The sequence below is a fragment of the Lonchura striata genome, chromosome 5 (assembly GCF_050655825.1).
Source record: "Lonchura striata isolate lonStrDom1 chromosome 5, ASM5065582v1, whole genome shotgun sequence".
In the NCBI taxonomy this organism is placed as follows: Eukaryota; Metazoa; Chordata; class Aves; order Passeriformes; family Estrildidae; genus Lonchura; species Lonchura striata.
This window is the reverse complement of record NC_140707.1, coordinates 51,282,563-51,301,001: the sequence shown is the minus strand read 5'-3', so window position 1 is coordinate 51,301,001 and position 18,439 is coordinate 51,282,563. Positions and strand designations below refer to the sequence as shown.

The following is an 18,439-nucleotide window of genomic DNA, read 5'->3' as shown; positions in this document are numbered from 1 at the left end:
AGACACCTCATGCCAGCTCACTGAGCTAAACATGCTGTTGACACACACACCTTGACAGGTTTGCAGCTCTTCCTCAGCAATGTAAGTGCAGAGCAGAAAGAACAAAGACTAAGCAAGACTGCTCTACTTTGAATTGCCATGTTTGAATTGAAGATGGAAAACGCTTGCCAGGTATATGAAAGCCATGTTTGAATTGGGAACTTGAGGTTCTTAATTTCTAACCCTGATTCTGCTGAAGATTCGTTGTGTGGCCCTAAGCACACAAGTGTACCTTTCATTACCCCTCTGCAATACAGGGTCTGTGGAGAACAGCAAGGGAATACTACTCTATGCCTTGGCCAGGCACAGCCCAGAGGGCTGATCTCAGTTCCTAGGAACTGGGGCCACTATCTTGAAAACTGATCCTTCTTCTTATCTCACCTGAGGAGGCTCAACCAGAGAGACTGCAAAGCAATTTAGAAGGAAAAGTTACACCTGCCATTTCCTCTCCTGCATGCTATTTCCAAAGGGCTTGTCAGAAATGTGGGTTCCTGACGCAGCTTTGTCACAGCCCATACATACTGGTGCATGACAAGCCTGGGCACGAAAGAGCAGCTCACTGTTCTTCTTTAGTAAGGACAGTAGCATGCATGTGACAGCACCATGACCTGAGAAAGAAGAAGCAACAGGTCTTATTCATCTTCCCAACACTGCAACCAAAACACAACTGTGAAAGGAAAGTGGGTGGGAACAACTTACTGGAGAAGGGCCAGGAGCCCAACACCTACCTCCCCTCCTCCAGCTGTGCATGGAATGGAAGAAACATGGAAACAAGTCTCAGTCTATTAAGTTTATTGAAGGAAATTAAAGAGACAACTTGATCCCAGTGCACATAAATACTGAAGCAAGGAGAAAATATCTGACAGCGCGGCTATGGAAAGGTGAAAGTAAACAGGCGCAAGAAACAAGAGATGAAACTCAAAAACTCAGTATAGAAATAAAGCAGATTTTAAACCATAAGGGCAATAATCTATTAAAAAGTAACCAGGAAGGAGTATTGTCTGCCTTTCTGAAAGACAGGCAAACCTCAGCTCCCTCTCACAGGACTCTGCCATGGCCTGTATTATAGCAGGTCAGACTAAATAATCAAGGATACCTCTTCCTGACATAAAATAGATGAGGCTGGCATTTTTTTTTCAAGCCCTTCTCTCCAGCTCTTCCCAGGTGTTTGCTGTGTTACCAAGGTCCCAGACTGGGCACAGGCCTGGCCCACACACACCTGCTTCCCACCCCAGAGTATCCCTGTTCAGGGTCCCCAGCTTCCCCAAACACCCATTTGTTTTTCCTCTTAGACTAACTTGTTGTCTGATTTACTAACCTATTTTAGTTTGCTGAATTAATTGTTTTTTCCTGGATGTACTAAGCCCTCTAAATTCTCTTTGGCCAGGAATCGTTAAGTGTCACAGAAAAGTAGATGTTAGCTCACCTGGGAAGTTTCTACTCCTACTAAAACAGATTTTTCTGCTCAGAAAAAGACTTTCAGATTATCTTCCATACAATGGCCTCCAAAGCTTATGCCTCACTTAGTTTTCTAGTTATAGGAGAGATGTCTTGGTTGTAAAAATTTAGAGTTTCCTTAGGACAGATAAGCCTCCCATTATTTTTGTTGGTAAAGTTGTTTGGCATGTCAGCTCTCACCTGAAATTCTGTGAATTCACAGTGAGCTATTTGACCTGTCCTGCTGTCACAAAAGGGAGAATGCAGCACTCTGTTAGACCAACCAAACAAGCAAAGCAAAGCAGAACAGCAAGCTTCCTCCCTGCACCTGTACTTCCCAGAAGTATATAGCAAGATTCTCCAACAGGGCAAGGCTTTGAAGGACATTAGTTTAGAACTAATGTTACTGTTCCCTGCAAATGATGACCACTGTTCTACAGGGACAAGGTATTAAGAGCGAAATGAGTTTTTCTTTAGATAATGACAATAAGAGTGAGTTACTTGCTTCCAAGGAGACACCCACCGGGGAGTTAACCTTGTTTAAGAGCATCAGGCTCCATTCTTTCATACACATGGAATAAACATTTTCCTTGCAAAGTACCTATGCCTGAAGCTATCTCCATTCAGGCTGTGGTTTCATGTGATTGCAAAAGCTAAGTGAGGTTATGCCTAGTCAGAATTTAGCTGGGAAACCTCAAGGTATAAAGAGGGGCTGTAAGAAGTAGCAGTTTAATAGGTGGTGCTGCTTCCTGAGCCAGTACAGAAGTAATGTTCCAAGAGAGAGATTAAACTAACAAGGAAAGGCTGGAAGCTGCTGGATGAAATGTAAATCAGATATCCTGACAACTTGAGGTGTCCGTTGTGAGGAAGATGGTAACCTGGATGCCCTGTGAAAACAAGTCATATCAGCCCAAGCTTTTATGAATGCCATCAGTGCAAACCACACTCCACTGTATGACGGTCCACTCCAGAGAGACTGTGTTTCCATAGAGAAAAGATCAGCCATTGCAGTTATCTGTAGAGGTGCTATTGAGGTGGAATGACTCTTTGTAAGTAAATATTTTATTGTGTTTAGAATTAATTTCTTTTGAGAACAAAAATTCTTATTAAAAAATAGCCAAAACATCTCCCAAGACAATTTTTTATGAAGCAAGGTCCTATTTATTTTCGTGTCTAAAATACATTCTCAAATACAAACAAGTGAATATAAAATTTAAGTGCTTAACTATTTACAGGAGATGGATGTGTGAGACATCTGGTGTGTCAGAGCTCTATGGGAGACTGAGGTGGTCCTCCCTCTCCGACTGTCCCAGGTCCCACTCAGTCACTAGTTCTGATGACACCTCTGTGAAGAGATGGTCCCAATCCCAGCTGACATCATCCTACCAAGAGGAAAAAAGACAAACATGCTGAAATGTTACTATGTCACCCAAAGCTCTCTGAACAATGCCAGAACAGCAAAGAGAGAAACCAAAAGGCAATTGCCCTGACCAGGGAAGTCTCAGATACACCTGGCTAGAGCAGGAATACTAGCCAGAATGAAATGTGACTATCTGATACAATTATAAAATGTGGAAATAATTATTCATATTCTAAAATTCCAAAAAGGACATATTTGTTGACAATTGTTAATATTAGATACTCCCAGGAAGAGCGCAGAAAGAAGCCCTTCCACTCTTCCACACTTCTGCTGAAATGTGCTGTTCAAAGCTGCAGAAATCCTTTGCTGCAAGACCTGAGCTCCTGCCCACCCACTTGTATTGAGGTTGTTCTGTCCTGCTTTAAAAAAAACCCTGCCCAAACCCAAAATGCTTTCTGCCTTTGTCCCTCTATACTTTTCTGTAGAACCACCTGTAGCTAATAGTGACCACCAAAGGACAAAGCAGGGATTCTGCAAGGATCCCTGTTTCTGCAGGGATCTCTGACAGTACTAGGCTTCGCACATTTTCCTGACTAGCTCCTTCATACTTCATACTGGCCAATCATAGTGATGCCATAAACTCACACCAAGAAAGAACTATCTATCTTTAAAATCATGTGCTGGGGAAATCAAACCTCCAACAGCTTCGACAAGCTCCTCCTCACATCTCTTCTCCCCAGCACTGACAACACGCCCTTTCCTAGTACAGTCTGAGACACACAAGAAGCTTTTACCTTGTTGGTGTTTCCACAAAACAAAGACTTACCTCTCGTAGTTCATGCTCTGGAGCCAAAACTTTGGTGAGGAGCTTCAGGTCTACCTCCCCATCCTATGAACAAACAGAGTCATACAGACACTGAGCAAATGAACACCATAATTTCACCAGATAATTTGTTAGACATCGCCACATGTGCCTCATATGGGTCACTTTGTCCAGGACAACAGCAAGAACCTCATCTGAGCAACAGATACCGTATCCACATTATTTACAGACACAAACAAGTATAAAAGCCATGTTGCAGAGAGGAATAGACTTACAGGGAGACTGCAAGTTCTCTGGATGATAAGACTGTGTATTTTGTGCAACTGAGTATCACTGTGGAGGATGACATGAGTCCAGAAGGAGAGGGATTCACATTGGCCAGCCCATAGCAAAATCCACTTACCAGAGTCTGGAAGGCAGCATATTTCATTAGATCTTTGTCCAGGTCATGGTAGGTCAGCACTCGGTTCACCTGCACACTGCAGCCAGAAAGGGTCAGAGAACAAGCCTGTGTCAGTGTTGAAGCACATAGGTGGCATGAACAGTCATCTGGTGACATCTCCAGTGTCCACATCCCCCATGCAGACTCTTAAGATGGACGTACCCAGACAGAAGCACAGCTCAGTCAGCAAATGAACAGTCACTGACAAATCTATGTACCAGGGTGTGCACATGCATAAAAATAGGAGTGGAACAACCATGAACACCCTCAGAGAAACCAGCATGCCAAAAGAAGATCCACAGACTAGTTGCAAGGGCTAGAAAGAAAAGACCATAGTGAGCATTCAAACAGCCCCAGTGCCTTAGCAAAGGAACCTCTGAGAGCAACATCATACGAGCTAGGTAATAGTAAGGATTTTTGGCTTTTCATGTTGGAGCTGCATCAGAGCTATTAAATATGACTTCCTAAAATGTAGCCTTCCAAGAAAAGCATGGTGTAGGGGGATGATACAATCTTGTACCATAGCTGCCTTCACAAGTGATCCAACATAATAGAAAAGACATCTATTAATTTAATTTTCTTGTGTTTGTCCAGGAAAATCACTTGTCATTTCTACTGCAAGAAAACTATGAATATATGAGGATCAGATAACTTTAGTTTAAAAATAGAGAAAAACAAATCAATTCCAGTTAGAGACAGATTAATTTTAAATTTGCTACATAAACTGTCAATTATTTTTGTTAACAGCTATACAATTACAATAACTACTTCTCACTTGTGAGAGAGGCAAATAAGGATCAACAGAAATTCCAGTCTATGACCTTGGCAATAGGCCCAATAGAGGAAAGAAGACTTTCCTGGTATGTTTAAGTTTCATTTCTTAAAACTTTCTGGTCTTCCTTGAGCTGACTCCAAGGCTACTGTGTCAGCCCCTTCAAACAACAGGATTGTACTTTGCAAATTAACTACACACTTGAGTAATAAGGATATCCTGTGGAGAACAAAGCAGCCTACAACCACCAAAATTAAAGCGTGTGTGATAATGCATGTGCATTGGAGACATTTGGGGTTATGCAGGAAACCTTAAATTAAGAAATTCCCTACATTTGAGAGTTTGGTTTTGCAATATCAAATACATTATTCTAAGGTAAGTCTTTTATATATAGAGAGAATATGCAGTTATTGCTTTCTCTGTGTAATAGGAAACAAGAATTTTGTGCTGTTCAGCTTGCAGCACTACTGTCACAAAAGACCGCACCAAATCCTGCTGAGCAGCACCGCTGCTGACATCCAAAGAGCATGAGTAAGATGGGTTTAATTTCACCAGCCAGTTTGCACTGCTGATGAGAGCCTCAAGAGCACCTGGCAGTGCTCTTACCTAGGGGGAGATGCCACTTGCATGGCCAGATCTTCGTCCTGGACATCCTCCAAGTCAGGGATCACAGGAATGTCTGCAACACGAGAAAGCAGCAGCAGTAAGTGGGGAATGTTGTGCTCTCCTCTCACTGAAGCCAAAGGTCCCTTGCTTCACAGATATTAAGCACCCTGTTTCTTATTAGAGGGAAACACAAAACAGTTATTTAGCAATAATTAAAAATACATTGTTTAATATTTAAACAAGTCAATAAAACTTTGAGGTCATAAGAAATCTTGCAAGAGGAACAGATTAATCCAGGTAAGGCTCTACAGGCTTTGGACTATGCATCTGAACACAACCTTGAAGCCAAAAGAAGTCACCTGTACCACTTGCTGCCTATGTTGCCATCATGAACTGACAAGAATTTGCTTGTCATGTGTTATCATTTATTCAGACACCAGTCACCTAGACTGTTAAAAATTAAGCACGGGACAGAAACTGAGAGAATCCACATAAAACTACATGTTGAAAGATCTGCTGTTGGGGTCTCAGGCTGTGCAGAAGCCTGTGACCTTCCTCAGGAAGGAAGTGCTGGTGGTCTAGCAGATACAAACACTAGGGAACACATGTCTAGTTGTATCGTCACAAACCTTTTCATGATTTCCAGTGTCATTCTGGAATGGCTGAAGGTCACTGAGTATTCCCAGCACAAGGACAATGGCTACTCAAACTTAAAAGGATGCTAGAAACAAAAGAATTGAGGATAGGAGGAAGAACTGAGTGTGCTTTGCATCCTGCTAAAGAAGCAAGGTCCTGAAAGCACTGCACAGTCTGTTATTTGATAAAGCACTGCAAAAAGTGAGTGCAGAAAAAGGAGAAAGAAGAGGCAAAGTAACTGGAGGCACAAAGCAAGAGCAGAGAACACCAATACAGAGCTCCTTTAAAGACTCAAGGCCACAAAAGCTCTCCAGAGACCCCGAGCCCTCAAACCATGGAGAAGCTGGTTTGGCTCAGGGAAAAGGTTGCACTTGCCCAGTAAGCAGGCAGAGCTGGGCCCTTCAGCACTGGAATGAGCAGCCTGCTCCCAGTTCTGCCGGCAGCGCAGCAACGCTACTGCTGGATGGCAGCAGGCAGCTGAGCCTGGCTTTGCCCCATTTTTCAGCCAGGCTGAGATGAATATTCAGGAGCCGGAGAGACATTCCCACCCATGGTGCCGAGGGCCCTGGGCAGGGTCTCCCCGAGAAGCCCCGTGTCCGGCCCCTGTCAGAGCTGCGCAGGTTCTCGGCTGCCCTCCCCGCTGCACGTCCGCGTGTGCCCCCGCTCGCTGGCCAGGAGGCAGCCCTGGCCCAGCTGCAGCAGGGCACGGGTCAGCCGGGCCCTGGCGCAGGGCCCTCCGGAGCTGGCCACACAGTGGGATTTCTCACTAATTGCTTGCCTGGAGGAAGGCTGAGCGGGACAGGGGCTGTCAGGAGCATGGCCACGGCAAGAGGAGTGACAGCTTGGCCGGCTTCAGCAGAGCTGTGCCTTCTAGCTCCCAAGGAGCCGGTGCTGGTGAAGAGGTTCTCCAACTGCAGCAAACTTCCCAAAGACATTTAAAGGGAAACTGCAGCAACAGCCCCTAGGCTGTCCCTAAGGCAGAGGAGGCAAGTGCAAGGAATGTCTCACCTGTGCATCGCTGGGCATTTGGGGCAGATCTCCCCACCTCTGCTTGTGAGGACAATACCTGGTAGAAGCTGCTATCCCACTGGCTCTTCCTTGCAGAGGCTCCCAGCTCTTGATAAAACTTGTAGCAAAATGCATTTATGGGACAAAAGCATCTCCATGGACAGACAGAGCAACATGTGGAGGCAGCTGGTAAAATCTGCTCAGGGATAATGTGGGAGGAAGTCCCTGTATATAAGCATCAAGAACCAAGGAAGGAGCAGACTGGTGAGATTGGTCCAAAGCAGGGAATGAAGTTCTCTGCAGAGTTGCCCTGTTAAGTCCAGGAAAATGAGCATCGGAATGAGAAACCATTTAACCTCTCCTGAACTAATTTATCCTTTTATGATGAGACTATGAACATTTCTCAGCAAGCACAAGTAAATTAAAAACTACCTGGGAACAGAGCTGTCTTTACCCACAAAGCAGGAGAAGGTCAGATCTTTATCCACTTTTGACAGTAGAAATATAATTTCCTGCTTGCAGGAAACTGAACTTCTTCACTTAGTGCTCATTTTGGCAGCTATTTCAAGAGTCTTACTCTTCCCAGTTTTGTTTTGTTGATCTTTTTTTACACTAGAAAAAGCTGCAAACTTAGAGCCCTGATCAGTGATGTTCCTTCCATTTTGCAGGTTCACAAAGACTCCTGGGTTCTCTAAGTGCTGATGTTATCTCATTGGCATGGAAAGACTTCTAAACCCCTTGCAGAGCACAACCTCCACTCTATATTAGCAAAATTCAGGCGATCACTTAGAAATTATTTCCAAAAGAAATTCAAGGCTCTAATATTTTATAGACGCTTTGAATATATTTCAGACAGAAGAGCTGGAAAAGCTCTGGGGGCCCCTGCCAGCCCCTCCAACAAAGGCCAGTGCACACTTGTTCTTACTGCAAAGTGCAGATGCCTTGCCCATTTCTAGGCAGAAGCAATGCCTAGAAGGACTGTGAGACTGACAGGAAACAGTACAGAAATGTCTCAGATTTTAAGAAAATATCGGGTCCCTAGGCTAACTGCTATGAGGGACAAATAATTCCTGAAATATTTGGGTCTTTATTTCACTTATTACTCATAACTATCTCTTCCCTCTGCCAATTCCCACAGTGCCACTTTAGCACAATCCCTCTTCCTTCTCTCTGTACAGTTTGCAAAGTGTCTCAGCTCTCACCTATCTCCAAGGACCCAACCTTACCCCCACTCATTCTCCAGCCTCTTAATTGTTTTGGTTTCTCTTCTTGAGACCCACATCTTTTTTTCCTACAAGTTCTGGTAACACACCTAAGTTGTGGCAGCTGCAGGGGGGAATAGCACAGCATGGGCTATTGTGCTGCAGGAGAGTAGGCATATGCTCTACTTTTAATACTCCCACTAGCTGCAGGGAGGCTTTACATATAACATTAGTATATGCAGAACTGTTCACAGGACCACGCCAATCTCGCACTGCATCTTTTTTCAACAACAAAGTTGTATGACAAACCCCCACTCTGTGTGCTTTGCTCTGTGACCCACATTTTTCCTCTCCTGTTCAGTGTGGGGGTTTCAAATCATTTTCCATAAACCTGTGTTTCTGGTGCAGAATCTTGACACATACTTTTCTGGCCAGGCTCTCATGCCCATGTAGGCAAACCTCAGAAATGACTGCAAAAAAGGACACACCTTCACAGATTCCAGGTCACTGCAATGTAGTGAACAATGAAGTGAACAAATGGCCTGTGCAAAGATGAGTGAGCACCAAACACCAGATGACAAATGCAAACTCCCCTCCACCTCCCCGATGGTTATGAACAAATGAACAAAGGATGGAATCAAAATGAGTTTACTCATATGGAAGTTATGGTGAGACAGGAGATACTAGTACCAAATATTGGCTAATTGGGAAGTTAAGTCACTGCACAAAACCGATTATCTCAGAACATCTAAGTCCCAGCATAAAACTGAGAATATTTTATTTCAAGAGCGGAACTTAGCTAGGTCTTACACAAAAAGATCTTTGTGACTAAGTTACGGCAAGGCACCAATGACATAAGATGGAAGTGTGTGAATGGGAGGAGGAGAAGATGGCAGGGAAAGAATGAAGGCAACCCATGCTACATGCAGGCAGTCAAACAATAAGCAAGGAACAGCAGTTTTTCAAGACATACAGAAAAGAGGGCTTTATGTGTTCATATTGAATAACATGCAGTAAACATAATCTTTTTTACCTCTTAGCAAATAACTTACTGAGAGGCAAAGAAGACAACCTCAGAAAGCAACAAGCAGGAGATCTAAAGGACCAATATGGATCTAAAGGACCAATCTAATACTTAGCTGCTCCTGAAAGTTGGTAAATTGCACCTCCCCTCCCAAGCAGGGCTGATTTTTGGTTTAGTAGCAACACCTGCAGGTTGGTCTCTTAAAATCCTGTAAACTCCCAGTAAGATCTGGTCCTCCCCAAAAAACTAAGTTGTCTGCTAGATACAAGATGGCATAAATAGGGACATATAGAATCTCTTCCAGGGACAGACAGAACCCCTTCCAGATCAGGCAATAAATCACTGGCAAAGCTGCATCTAGAAACCATATTCCAGTTCAAGCTGCAGTTAGAGTGTGCTGCTTACTCCCTAAGCTGCTTTAAGAGTACCCTGAGGCCCCATCCTGGCACCCATAAACAAAGAAGACTCCATCTCACACAGTCTGATCCACTTCACCTGGTTCAGTGTTTCAAAGGCCATTCAGAATGGACACTCTTGTGGTGGGAACTGTCCTGCCCTCCCTGTGCACACACCACCATATCCAGAGAACACAAAGCAGTGGCTTCTGGAGCTGGCAGTCTCCTACCACCAAGCAGGTATTAAAATGAAACTAATTTATTTTATGTTGCTTTGCTCATAAAATGTAAAACTGAAATAATTACAATATCTCTGCTGCTGCAAAACTTTGTTTTACTGAATGCTTTTACCTTCTGCATCACGTTTGGGGAATTTTAAACAGGCAAATGGAAGGTCTGATTGAAGATGAAGTTAAGTGAAAGAAATTGGTCTCATTTAGCACATGACAGGATTCATCTGTGTTCCCAAGTCCACTGAGGTAGCATCATGGGCGTTTCATATTCATGAGCTGCTGCGACACTGTGTCCCCTCATTTACAAAGCACCGTGTTCAGCAAATTCTGTCCCTGTGGACACTCTGTGCATTTCATGGTCTTGTCACAGAGACATCAAACACTTCAGTAACCAAATACCAGAAAACGGCTTTAATTAGTGCATCTCAATGCAATAAATAATTTTTCTAAGTGGAAAAATGGAGAATTAAAAAAAAAAAAGGAAGTAAAAAAGTGGAAAGCAACAGTCAAAAAAATAGTCAAAAAAACATAAAGAAAAAGGGACGCAGCTTCTGCTGAACACACAAACAAACTTGAAGCCTCTTGGAAGCTTTCTCAGGAGAGCAGCAGACAAATGGAGAGAATAAAGAATGTTTCTTTGGATGCTGTGACATTAATTTTATAGGGATGTCTTCCCCTGACTGAAATTGCCCTACTAGCAGGCCATCATGAAGCAGCGTACCTGCCTGATCAACCAGCAGGAAGATGACAACAGTAGAGTGAAAAGAAGACTGTACCACAGCTACCAGGGTACTGTCTCAAAAGCTGATATAAGCAGAAGATAACCCAAGAGTCCCATGTCCCAAAGCCCCCTTCTGAGAAGAGAATGGTAACAGCATAACCTGGCCAAGCTGATAGGAAAAGTCACCCTATGGCCAAGTGCCAGAGGAGTCACAGGATCTAGGGAAGGTCATACAGCAGATCCAGGACTGACCCTACAGCCTTGCGTTAAAAGGTTATACATTTGCCTTGCATAATATTGCATCTCAGCTAGATGGATGACTGGCTGTGGGGTGACATTCTACTTGCCTTAATAGTGTGGTGTTCATATTGCAGAGGACAGGTATCAGGCATTTCTGCTGCTTCCCAAGGCTGCTGCTGACACAAAGGTTCTGCCCAGTTTCAGTCATTTGAAGTGTGAGGAGAGGCACAGAAGAGCCCTGTCAGATGAGTCACTGGGCTCAGTGCAGGCTTAGTGCATGGCTTGTACTTAGGCAAGAAGTAGAAGCAGACCCTGACCCTGACAACTTTAAAAGAGAGGAAACTCTTAATGCATAGGTTTGTTCATCAGCAGCAGAAGACAGGAGAGACTGGAGGCCAGGACCAGGAGTCCACCACACTCCTGAGGTTATCAGCATTTAGAGTGGTAACACAGCTCCTAGTCTTACCAACAGCCCCTGACAGAGCACTACACCTGCCCTCCTTTCCAGTAACATGTGTTTTTTCAAAGGCTGTTCCCTGTTCCTTTGCACTGCTCCCCTACTAAAACATACACAGAAGGTAGTGGGGCATCAGATGAGAAGGTATGGGGTGTCCTGAGAGGGTCTAGTGAACTCAGAAACACAAAACCCTCTTCAACAACACTGGAGATAAGGGACTTTGCATTAGAGCATTACAGGTGTAGGGAAAGCAGCTTCTCAGGATGCTCCCGTGAAAGTATGTTCAGGAGCAGGCATGCCTGATTCTATTTCATCCTCTTCATGTTACACTGGAAAAACAAGACAAACTACATTTCTTTTATGCTAAATCCTTAGGTTTTTATTTTTTCTTATATATATTTATTAAAAAATGCCTCTTTGATCGGCAGCACCCATGACACCTCCACATCCAGCAACTCCTCAGAAGCCTCCCTCCCTCCACACAAGGCCACTGCTGCTGACAGCCAGCCGGGTTTGATCAGAGCCACTCAGAATCGGATTTTCATAAGACAGATGAGGAATCTTACTGCTGCTTTCTCTCATATCAGATGAGAAACTGAGGAGGAGGGGGGACGGGTCCTGAGGGAATGACACTACAATCAAGGGCTATGCGGTTCTCTCTCTGTCCCTCCACTGCTGCAATTTTCAAAGGAGTTTGCCTCAGGCAGTTTTAAATGATGGTGTCTCAATTCTGTAATCATCTTTCAAGAGCTTTTTCTTAAAGGGTATTTTAGGTAAACCTAGTCCGTCAAATACATTTATGGGCTCAGCAATCACAGACCCAATATGACTGTGTATCCACCGTATCGCAGAATTTAGCAACAGAAGATGCTTCCCCAGACTGTCATTTTCAGCCCTCAACAAGCTGTGTGTGCTCCCTTGTCATTAAGGAGCCCACTGCCCCTTGGCCAGTGGTCTGTTGCTTCAAATAGAATCTCAGACAGTCTCTTGGGACATACTCTGCTCTCCCCTGCCCATTGTAGCTCTCAAGAGAGAGCTTTCCTGTAGCACCAGAGGCTCTAGATCACAATGCCAGCAATTATTGGAGGAGTTCAAACTGTCCTGGACCAACAACTCAGTGGAAACCATCAGGCTGGGCTGAGTCTGCCCTTCAGTGACAGAGACTCAGAGTAGTGCACTGGGATGGGGAGCAGCAAAGGGGAGAGCTGTGGTGTGGTGACAGAGCCACACACAGTCACAATGCAGAGTCCCAGAGACCACTGACACACTCTGCCCCAAAACCTTCTATTCAGCCCATTCATACCACTCCCAAAACAGTATGTCTTTCACTCTGTCTTCATTTCACTGATGCTCAGAATTTTTCATCCATTTAGCTCTCCCCAAATCACCCCAACACTGCTTTCTGAGTCTATGAAATACCCACTTGCCATATCCCTGACTGTTCCTGCAGATTCTGCCCTCTCTTACCCTCATGCTCAACCACTGCATATGTCCTTGCAATTCATGGCCTCTGGAATCCACCAGCACTTGGTGTGCTCTGTAGAAACAGCAGCTCCCCAGGGAAGCAACTGGCAAAATTTATCAGGAATGACAGAGCCAACCATAACCCTCCCTGTGCTCTATTCTCAGCTCTTTGGAGCAATATCATCATTAGTGTATATTTGCATGCAGCTCAAGAAGTGTGAATTACAGATCTCCCACCTGACAGATATCACTACCCAGAAGGGTTTGGAACCTGCAATGGCATCTGCTCACTTCTGCTCTGTTGTTCAAAGTCTGGACTCTCATCCTGTTCAAATGCAAAGGAGCTACTGGCACATGCCAGAAGGGTAAGAAGTCCTTCTAGAGGTTTGACATTGCATAGAGAGGTCTAATCATCAGTTCTGCTTCCTTGAGAAGGCTTCCCAGCAGGCAGGAAGGGGTTTTGCCTTGAGGGCACAGATCTAGTGACTGTCTCCTGGCAGCTTTCCTCACCTGCAGGTCAGGTTCCAGTTGTCTATGTAGCAAAGTCAGGCTTTCATTTCAATCAGCTGTCTCATTCACACACACTATCTGCTTTAAAATAGCAAGCTATTGTTCCTGCAGACAGAAAATCATACATCACATCCCAGTCTTCCAGAAAAGCCCTTTTCTAGCAGCTGTGCATCCCAAGAGTAACAGAGAGAAAGCAGAAAGGGACTTCTAATGGTGGGGCAATAGTCTATGTTGGAATACCTGGGAGAGGGATAACAACCTTAGCTAATAGGTTCCCATAAAGTGCTGAGGAGAAAAATCCAAGGAAAAAGGAGTAAGGAAAATGACATCCAGGGGAATACAACACAGAAGTGCAGAACTGGTGGACAAGAAAGGAACAACAAGAAACTTCTAGGCAAAGGACAAATCAGATTGCTGAGGTGGTGGAGGAATGTTAGCATTTCTCACCTGACAGGAAACAGCCCTATCTAGCTCTGTGCCAGAAAGAGACACACAAGCAGAGTAAAGCCCTCTATGCCCTGGTGGAGAAAGCAGCAAAGGGAAGATAAAGCACTTCAACTTCAGCTTGGTTGTCCCATCTTCCCTCCCACTTCATGACAAAGGATAGTCAGCACATGGCAGAAGCTCTTGGCTGCTACAGAAAAGGAAGGAATGTGCTGCAGATAGCACCTTATAAATACTACAGAGGGTGTCACATCTCCCATCTCATGCAGTTTCCCTGCCATACAGAGCTCAGTCACTGCTGCTCATTTTCCCTGTTGACATGGACAGAAAATTGAGCAATTACCCTCAAACTCCTCTCTCTCAGATTGCACAGATTGCTACATACAAAGCATTAAGCCCCCAATTGCCCCTGGCCAAAAGTGACTTAACTAGGCCTGTCCTTTAGGAATTAAACACTTTTGTGTTGCTTGTGAAGGTTTATTATTCCTCAAGTGTGATGCATTAAATCCTGCTAAAGCAGGTTTCTCACCATGCAGAGGACCTGGTCCCCCATGACAAGGTCCAGTGGGCACACATCCACTAACAGAGGCGTTACCCATTTGCTGTACCTGAGTTCTCATGAGTACCAGCATGTGCTCAGGAGGGTCAGCACTAAGATCACAGTGGGTGCTGTAGAAGATCTACCTAGCTATCAGTTAGTTTTGAAAAAGTGCAGTGTCTCTCCAAAAGTAGCTCTGGATTATCTGTCTTCCAGCTTCTCAGTTTCCCTGTGTAACTGTAACGGATGGCTGAAACTGCAGATCATTCCATGCTTGTCTCTGTCTGGTCCACCCACTTACCACCTCCCATACTGTTTCAGCCATTCCACACAGCCTGAGAAGTGTCCATCCTTCTCCCCCAAACTCCCACAGAGATAAGGAATCAGATGCTATCTCATACACAGGCCAGGAGCAGTGAAAGAATTCTACTTTTATTTCTGAAACTACAAGGTCTATCAATCCCAAAAGTCTCCGCTTGGCTGTACAAACTTCCCTCCACCCGGCAAACTGGGTTCTCTACAGCCCCTATACTTTTTTAACACATTCTCAAATGGACTCCAAACTCAGAGCCTCTGGCTGTTAGTGCTGTATAAACGATCACAACTGAGCACATTTCAAATTCACAAGAACATCTTTTTAAGGGCATATAGTTTTGTCCTTCATTCTTCTAATGAGAAGGTTGGATGGGGGACAAACAATGTTAATGGAATGGTACAGCTCAGCTTTTTAATAGGTTAAAGGAAGGCGATCCAAATGTATTGGTTGACAGCAGCAATCATTACGCAACTGCGCCTGTTCATATTAAGGTGTACAAGCTAAGACATTATGCAGCACAAAATAACCGTGACCCATCCTTGGGGATCCATACACCTATGTCTTGATTTTTGTTTGTTTAGAATCCAAGCTTTATCCAGTTAAGGACACAAACTCAAGTGCAGTTCTATGCAAAGGGGAGGCTGATACAGCTCAATATACTGCACAGCCACAACCACTGCATGCTGCTCCTTGCCTTCTACGCTAGGCACTTATTTGTATCTCTCTGCTTATTCAAAAAAGTAATTTTATTCATGTTCTGGAGTTTGTTTATATGTCACTTTTCCTCACTCCAGTTGCTGAACCCACATGGAAAATTCCTCTCCCAGAACAGTTTGCCTTATCTCCCTGTCCAAATAGGAACACAACCATGCAATGCACCATGAATTTTTGATCCACAACCCAGCGTGTTTGTACCAGAAGCTGCCTGGGTAGGAGCCATACCATATCTTTCTTTTAATGCATAGATTTAATCCAAAGCCAAATGCCAGTTTGCAAGCAATCCAAATTCAGCTGCTAACCACAGGTTAGACACAGATAAATAAGTGAAGTCTGTTAGGATTCCATATGTCTTGATACCACACTCTGCATCAATTCTATTCTATATTTATTACCCAAGGTCTTGGGGTGCTGAAAGTCACATGCTACAAACAAACATGTGGCAAGCATTTTTATGCCTGGTTAGCAAAGATAGTCATACTCCAAGTACATGACCAAGGTTCAACAAAAAGGACAGCACGTATGCAAACAGAGATGTACACAACAGACTACCAGCCTCAGTGACATACGCTGAAATTTAAGAAGCCCAAGAAACTTCCCAGGGGGAAAATTTAGTCTGTACTGAAGACGCCAATGCTATAAAGGTGCCACTTCTGGCAGTCATATGTTGCAATGCTTAATCTGTCTGGAAGACCCAAACAAGTCTTCATTTAATCTCATTAACCATACTGATGTCTGATCCTTTGTGACTCCAGATAATTTTTCTGACACTTCTGATATTTTACAGATGCAACTTTTTATACACTGTATAAAATTCTTAGCCCTTGAAAACTGAGGAACCTCCTAGAGACTTTAATGAATTTCTATGCTCCCCACAGTTGTCTAAATGCTTGTCTTGAAATTCATACTGTGGATTTTTCCAGATTCCTCTTGACTCATCCAGTCCCAAAAGAGCAGGTAATATATACTATAAAGAAAACTAGTGCTAAATTAGGAGTTCAGTAGATTTCATAGCAGCCTGTACAGGAATGAGATGGGATTACCCATAGTGTTTATGTTTATCTTAGGATCTATGATCTTGGATTAGGGCAAGCAGATTTTTTCAATTAAGAATTCCATCATGACAGAAACCCCAGGCAACAAGGATATTGCAACAAAAAATAACAGATGCTTTAAGCAGAGTCTACTATCACCTAAACCAGAGGAGAGCAAGGACTTCTTTCCCCATTCTTAAACATTTATTGTGCTTTTAGTTCTCATTTTGCCCAGTCCACTATTCTCCATGGAGGTAATTACAGAGAAAAGTGCGTCCTTGCCACTTTCCTGCTTTCCAAAGGGGTCCTCTATAATTCAGTGCTCATGAAGAGCCAAAGTTAGACTACAAGTTCATTTCCTCCTCCTCCCTCTCCATCTCCTTTACCCTTTCTCCCTCATTCATCTGGGGAGACCTAAGCAGCTCCTACATTTGTTTACCCCCAGAATTGTTAATTTCCTTGCTATTTCTTACAAGATGCCTCTGCTCACCTTACTGGAGAAGCCCCTAGACACACATGAAGGCACTTCTTGCAGTCAAGTACCTTACCTCCTCCATCATCTGATGCCTCCAGGCTCTGCTGTCTGAGACGATGGCTGCAGCAAAGCACAAGGAAGAAATTCAATTGCAAGCCGAGAAAAACATCTTATGCCCCCTTCCTCCCCACAAACTTCAAAGCCTGTCAAGGAGAGAGCTTCCAAGTATGCTTAGCCCACATGGAAGATTGATCTTCCATACCCCTCAATGCTAGGCTCAGCAGAAATCTCATCTTAAGCAAGATGTACCTAAGGCAAACCCCTGGGCTGAAGATAGTAGGGCCTGAGGTGGGTCTTGGAGGAAAGCAGTGGCTTCCTCATTTTCCTTCTTTCTGTTTTATGGGAGTGACAGAGCCATCCATATTCAGGGAACTACAGAATGACCAACCTTGCCCCATCCCAGGACACATGATATGAATTACTGACAGGCTCTGCATCCTTCCCAGCTTTCAGATCTTGGTGTATTGGTCAGATGATCAGATCAGATGTAAAATTTGTGGAAGAAGTCTCAGCAACAATGGGAACTTACTCTTCTACTTCTGCATGCTTTCTTCCTGACCTGCAAGACAAGGATGGCTTATGTTTAGAAAAGGCTAGAGAAAATGAAAAACTTCACCTTTCCCCATATGATTGTTATTGTGCAAAACAGTTCCTGCATCAGGTCTGATAAACACCTTAAAGAGTTCTGAGTGACTATTAAGCCAGTGTATCAAAAAGTCCGAGTGCTACAGACTGAAACAAAACCACTTTGGTCCCAAAAGACAGCTGTGCCTAGATATGGCAAGAACCATACTCCCTGGTTCTTTAGCTTCTCAGATACTTTTTTATCCCCTTTGCCATCAGCTGCAGGTAAAGCTGGCCATACCTATGTAGAGAGGTTGGCACATTAAGGAGTGAAGAAGGTGCTATACTTCATCTATCTGCTCCTAAGAGATCAACAGTTTCTTCCTCCCCATGGCTGTGCACAAAGACTTTCTGGTTGCCTTTCAGGTTAGGAGTCCCACCTGAGCTGGCCAAGTTCAGGTCAGACATGCATTTGTAGCAAAAAATCAGGGCTGATCAGGCTGAATTAACAAAAGCTCATAATAATAACATGGCAGGGAGGCACTGGGAAATGGCAGATCCCTTGCTCTCCACCCCAGCAAGCCCAGAAGTAATTCAGTCCCGATTAGGGATTCTTGTTCAATATTCAAAATGTAAAACATGGAGACTGCTGAACCAGCACTTTGAAAAGTTAATTAAATGCCAGGTTTCTTTTTAGCAGATACTCTATCACTCGCTGATTGCTTTGGCCATTTTGCAGAGTGAAGTTTCATGTCTATGCATTGGGAATAGATATTCTCCTGCCCCCTGAAGTCAGGGTGCCATGACAAAGAATACATGGGGCTCTATCCTATCTGATGCACTGTCCCAGGACACACCATGATGTAAGAAAAGTTGCTTCACTGCCTTGCATTGTACTTTTCAAAGCACTTTGTGACATGTC

General features: G+C 44.0%; 1 protein-coding gene across 4 annotated transcripts in view; it reads right to left on the bottom strand.

The window, feature by feature from the left end:
* Positions 1-814: 814 nt before the first annotated feature.
* The window catches only part of IFT43 (intraflagellar transport 43), a 46,398-nt gene continuing 28,773 nt past the window's right edge, over positions 815-18,439 (bottom strand). For all 4 annotated transcript variants that reach the window (XM_085582204.1, XM_085582205.1, XM_021542795.3 and 1 more), the window contains 6 exons: positions 17,483-17,512; positions 16,967-17,013; positions 5,480-5,552; positions 4,063-4,138; positions 3,663-3,725; positions 815-2,858 (listed from right to left, as the gene is read on the bottom strand). In XM_085582204.1, coding sequence (XP_085438330.1) covers positions 2,748-2,858; positions 3,663-3,725; positions 4,063-4,138; positions 5,480-5,552; positions 16,967-17,013; positions 17,483-17,512 — 400 coding nt within the window. In that variant the 3' untranslated portion in view covers positions 815-2,747. The remainder of the gene's footprint in view (positions 2,859-3,662; positions 3,726-4,062; positions 4,139-5,479; positions 5,553-16,966; positions 17,014-17,482; positions 17,513-18,439) is intronic.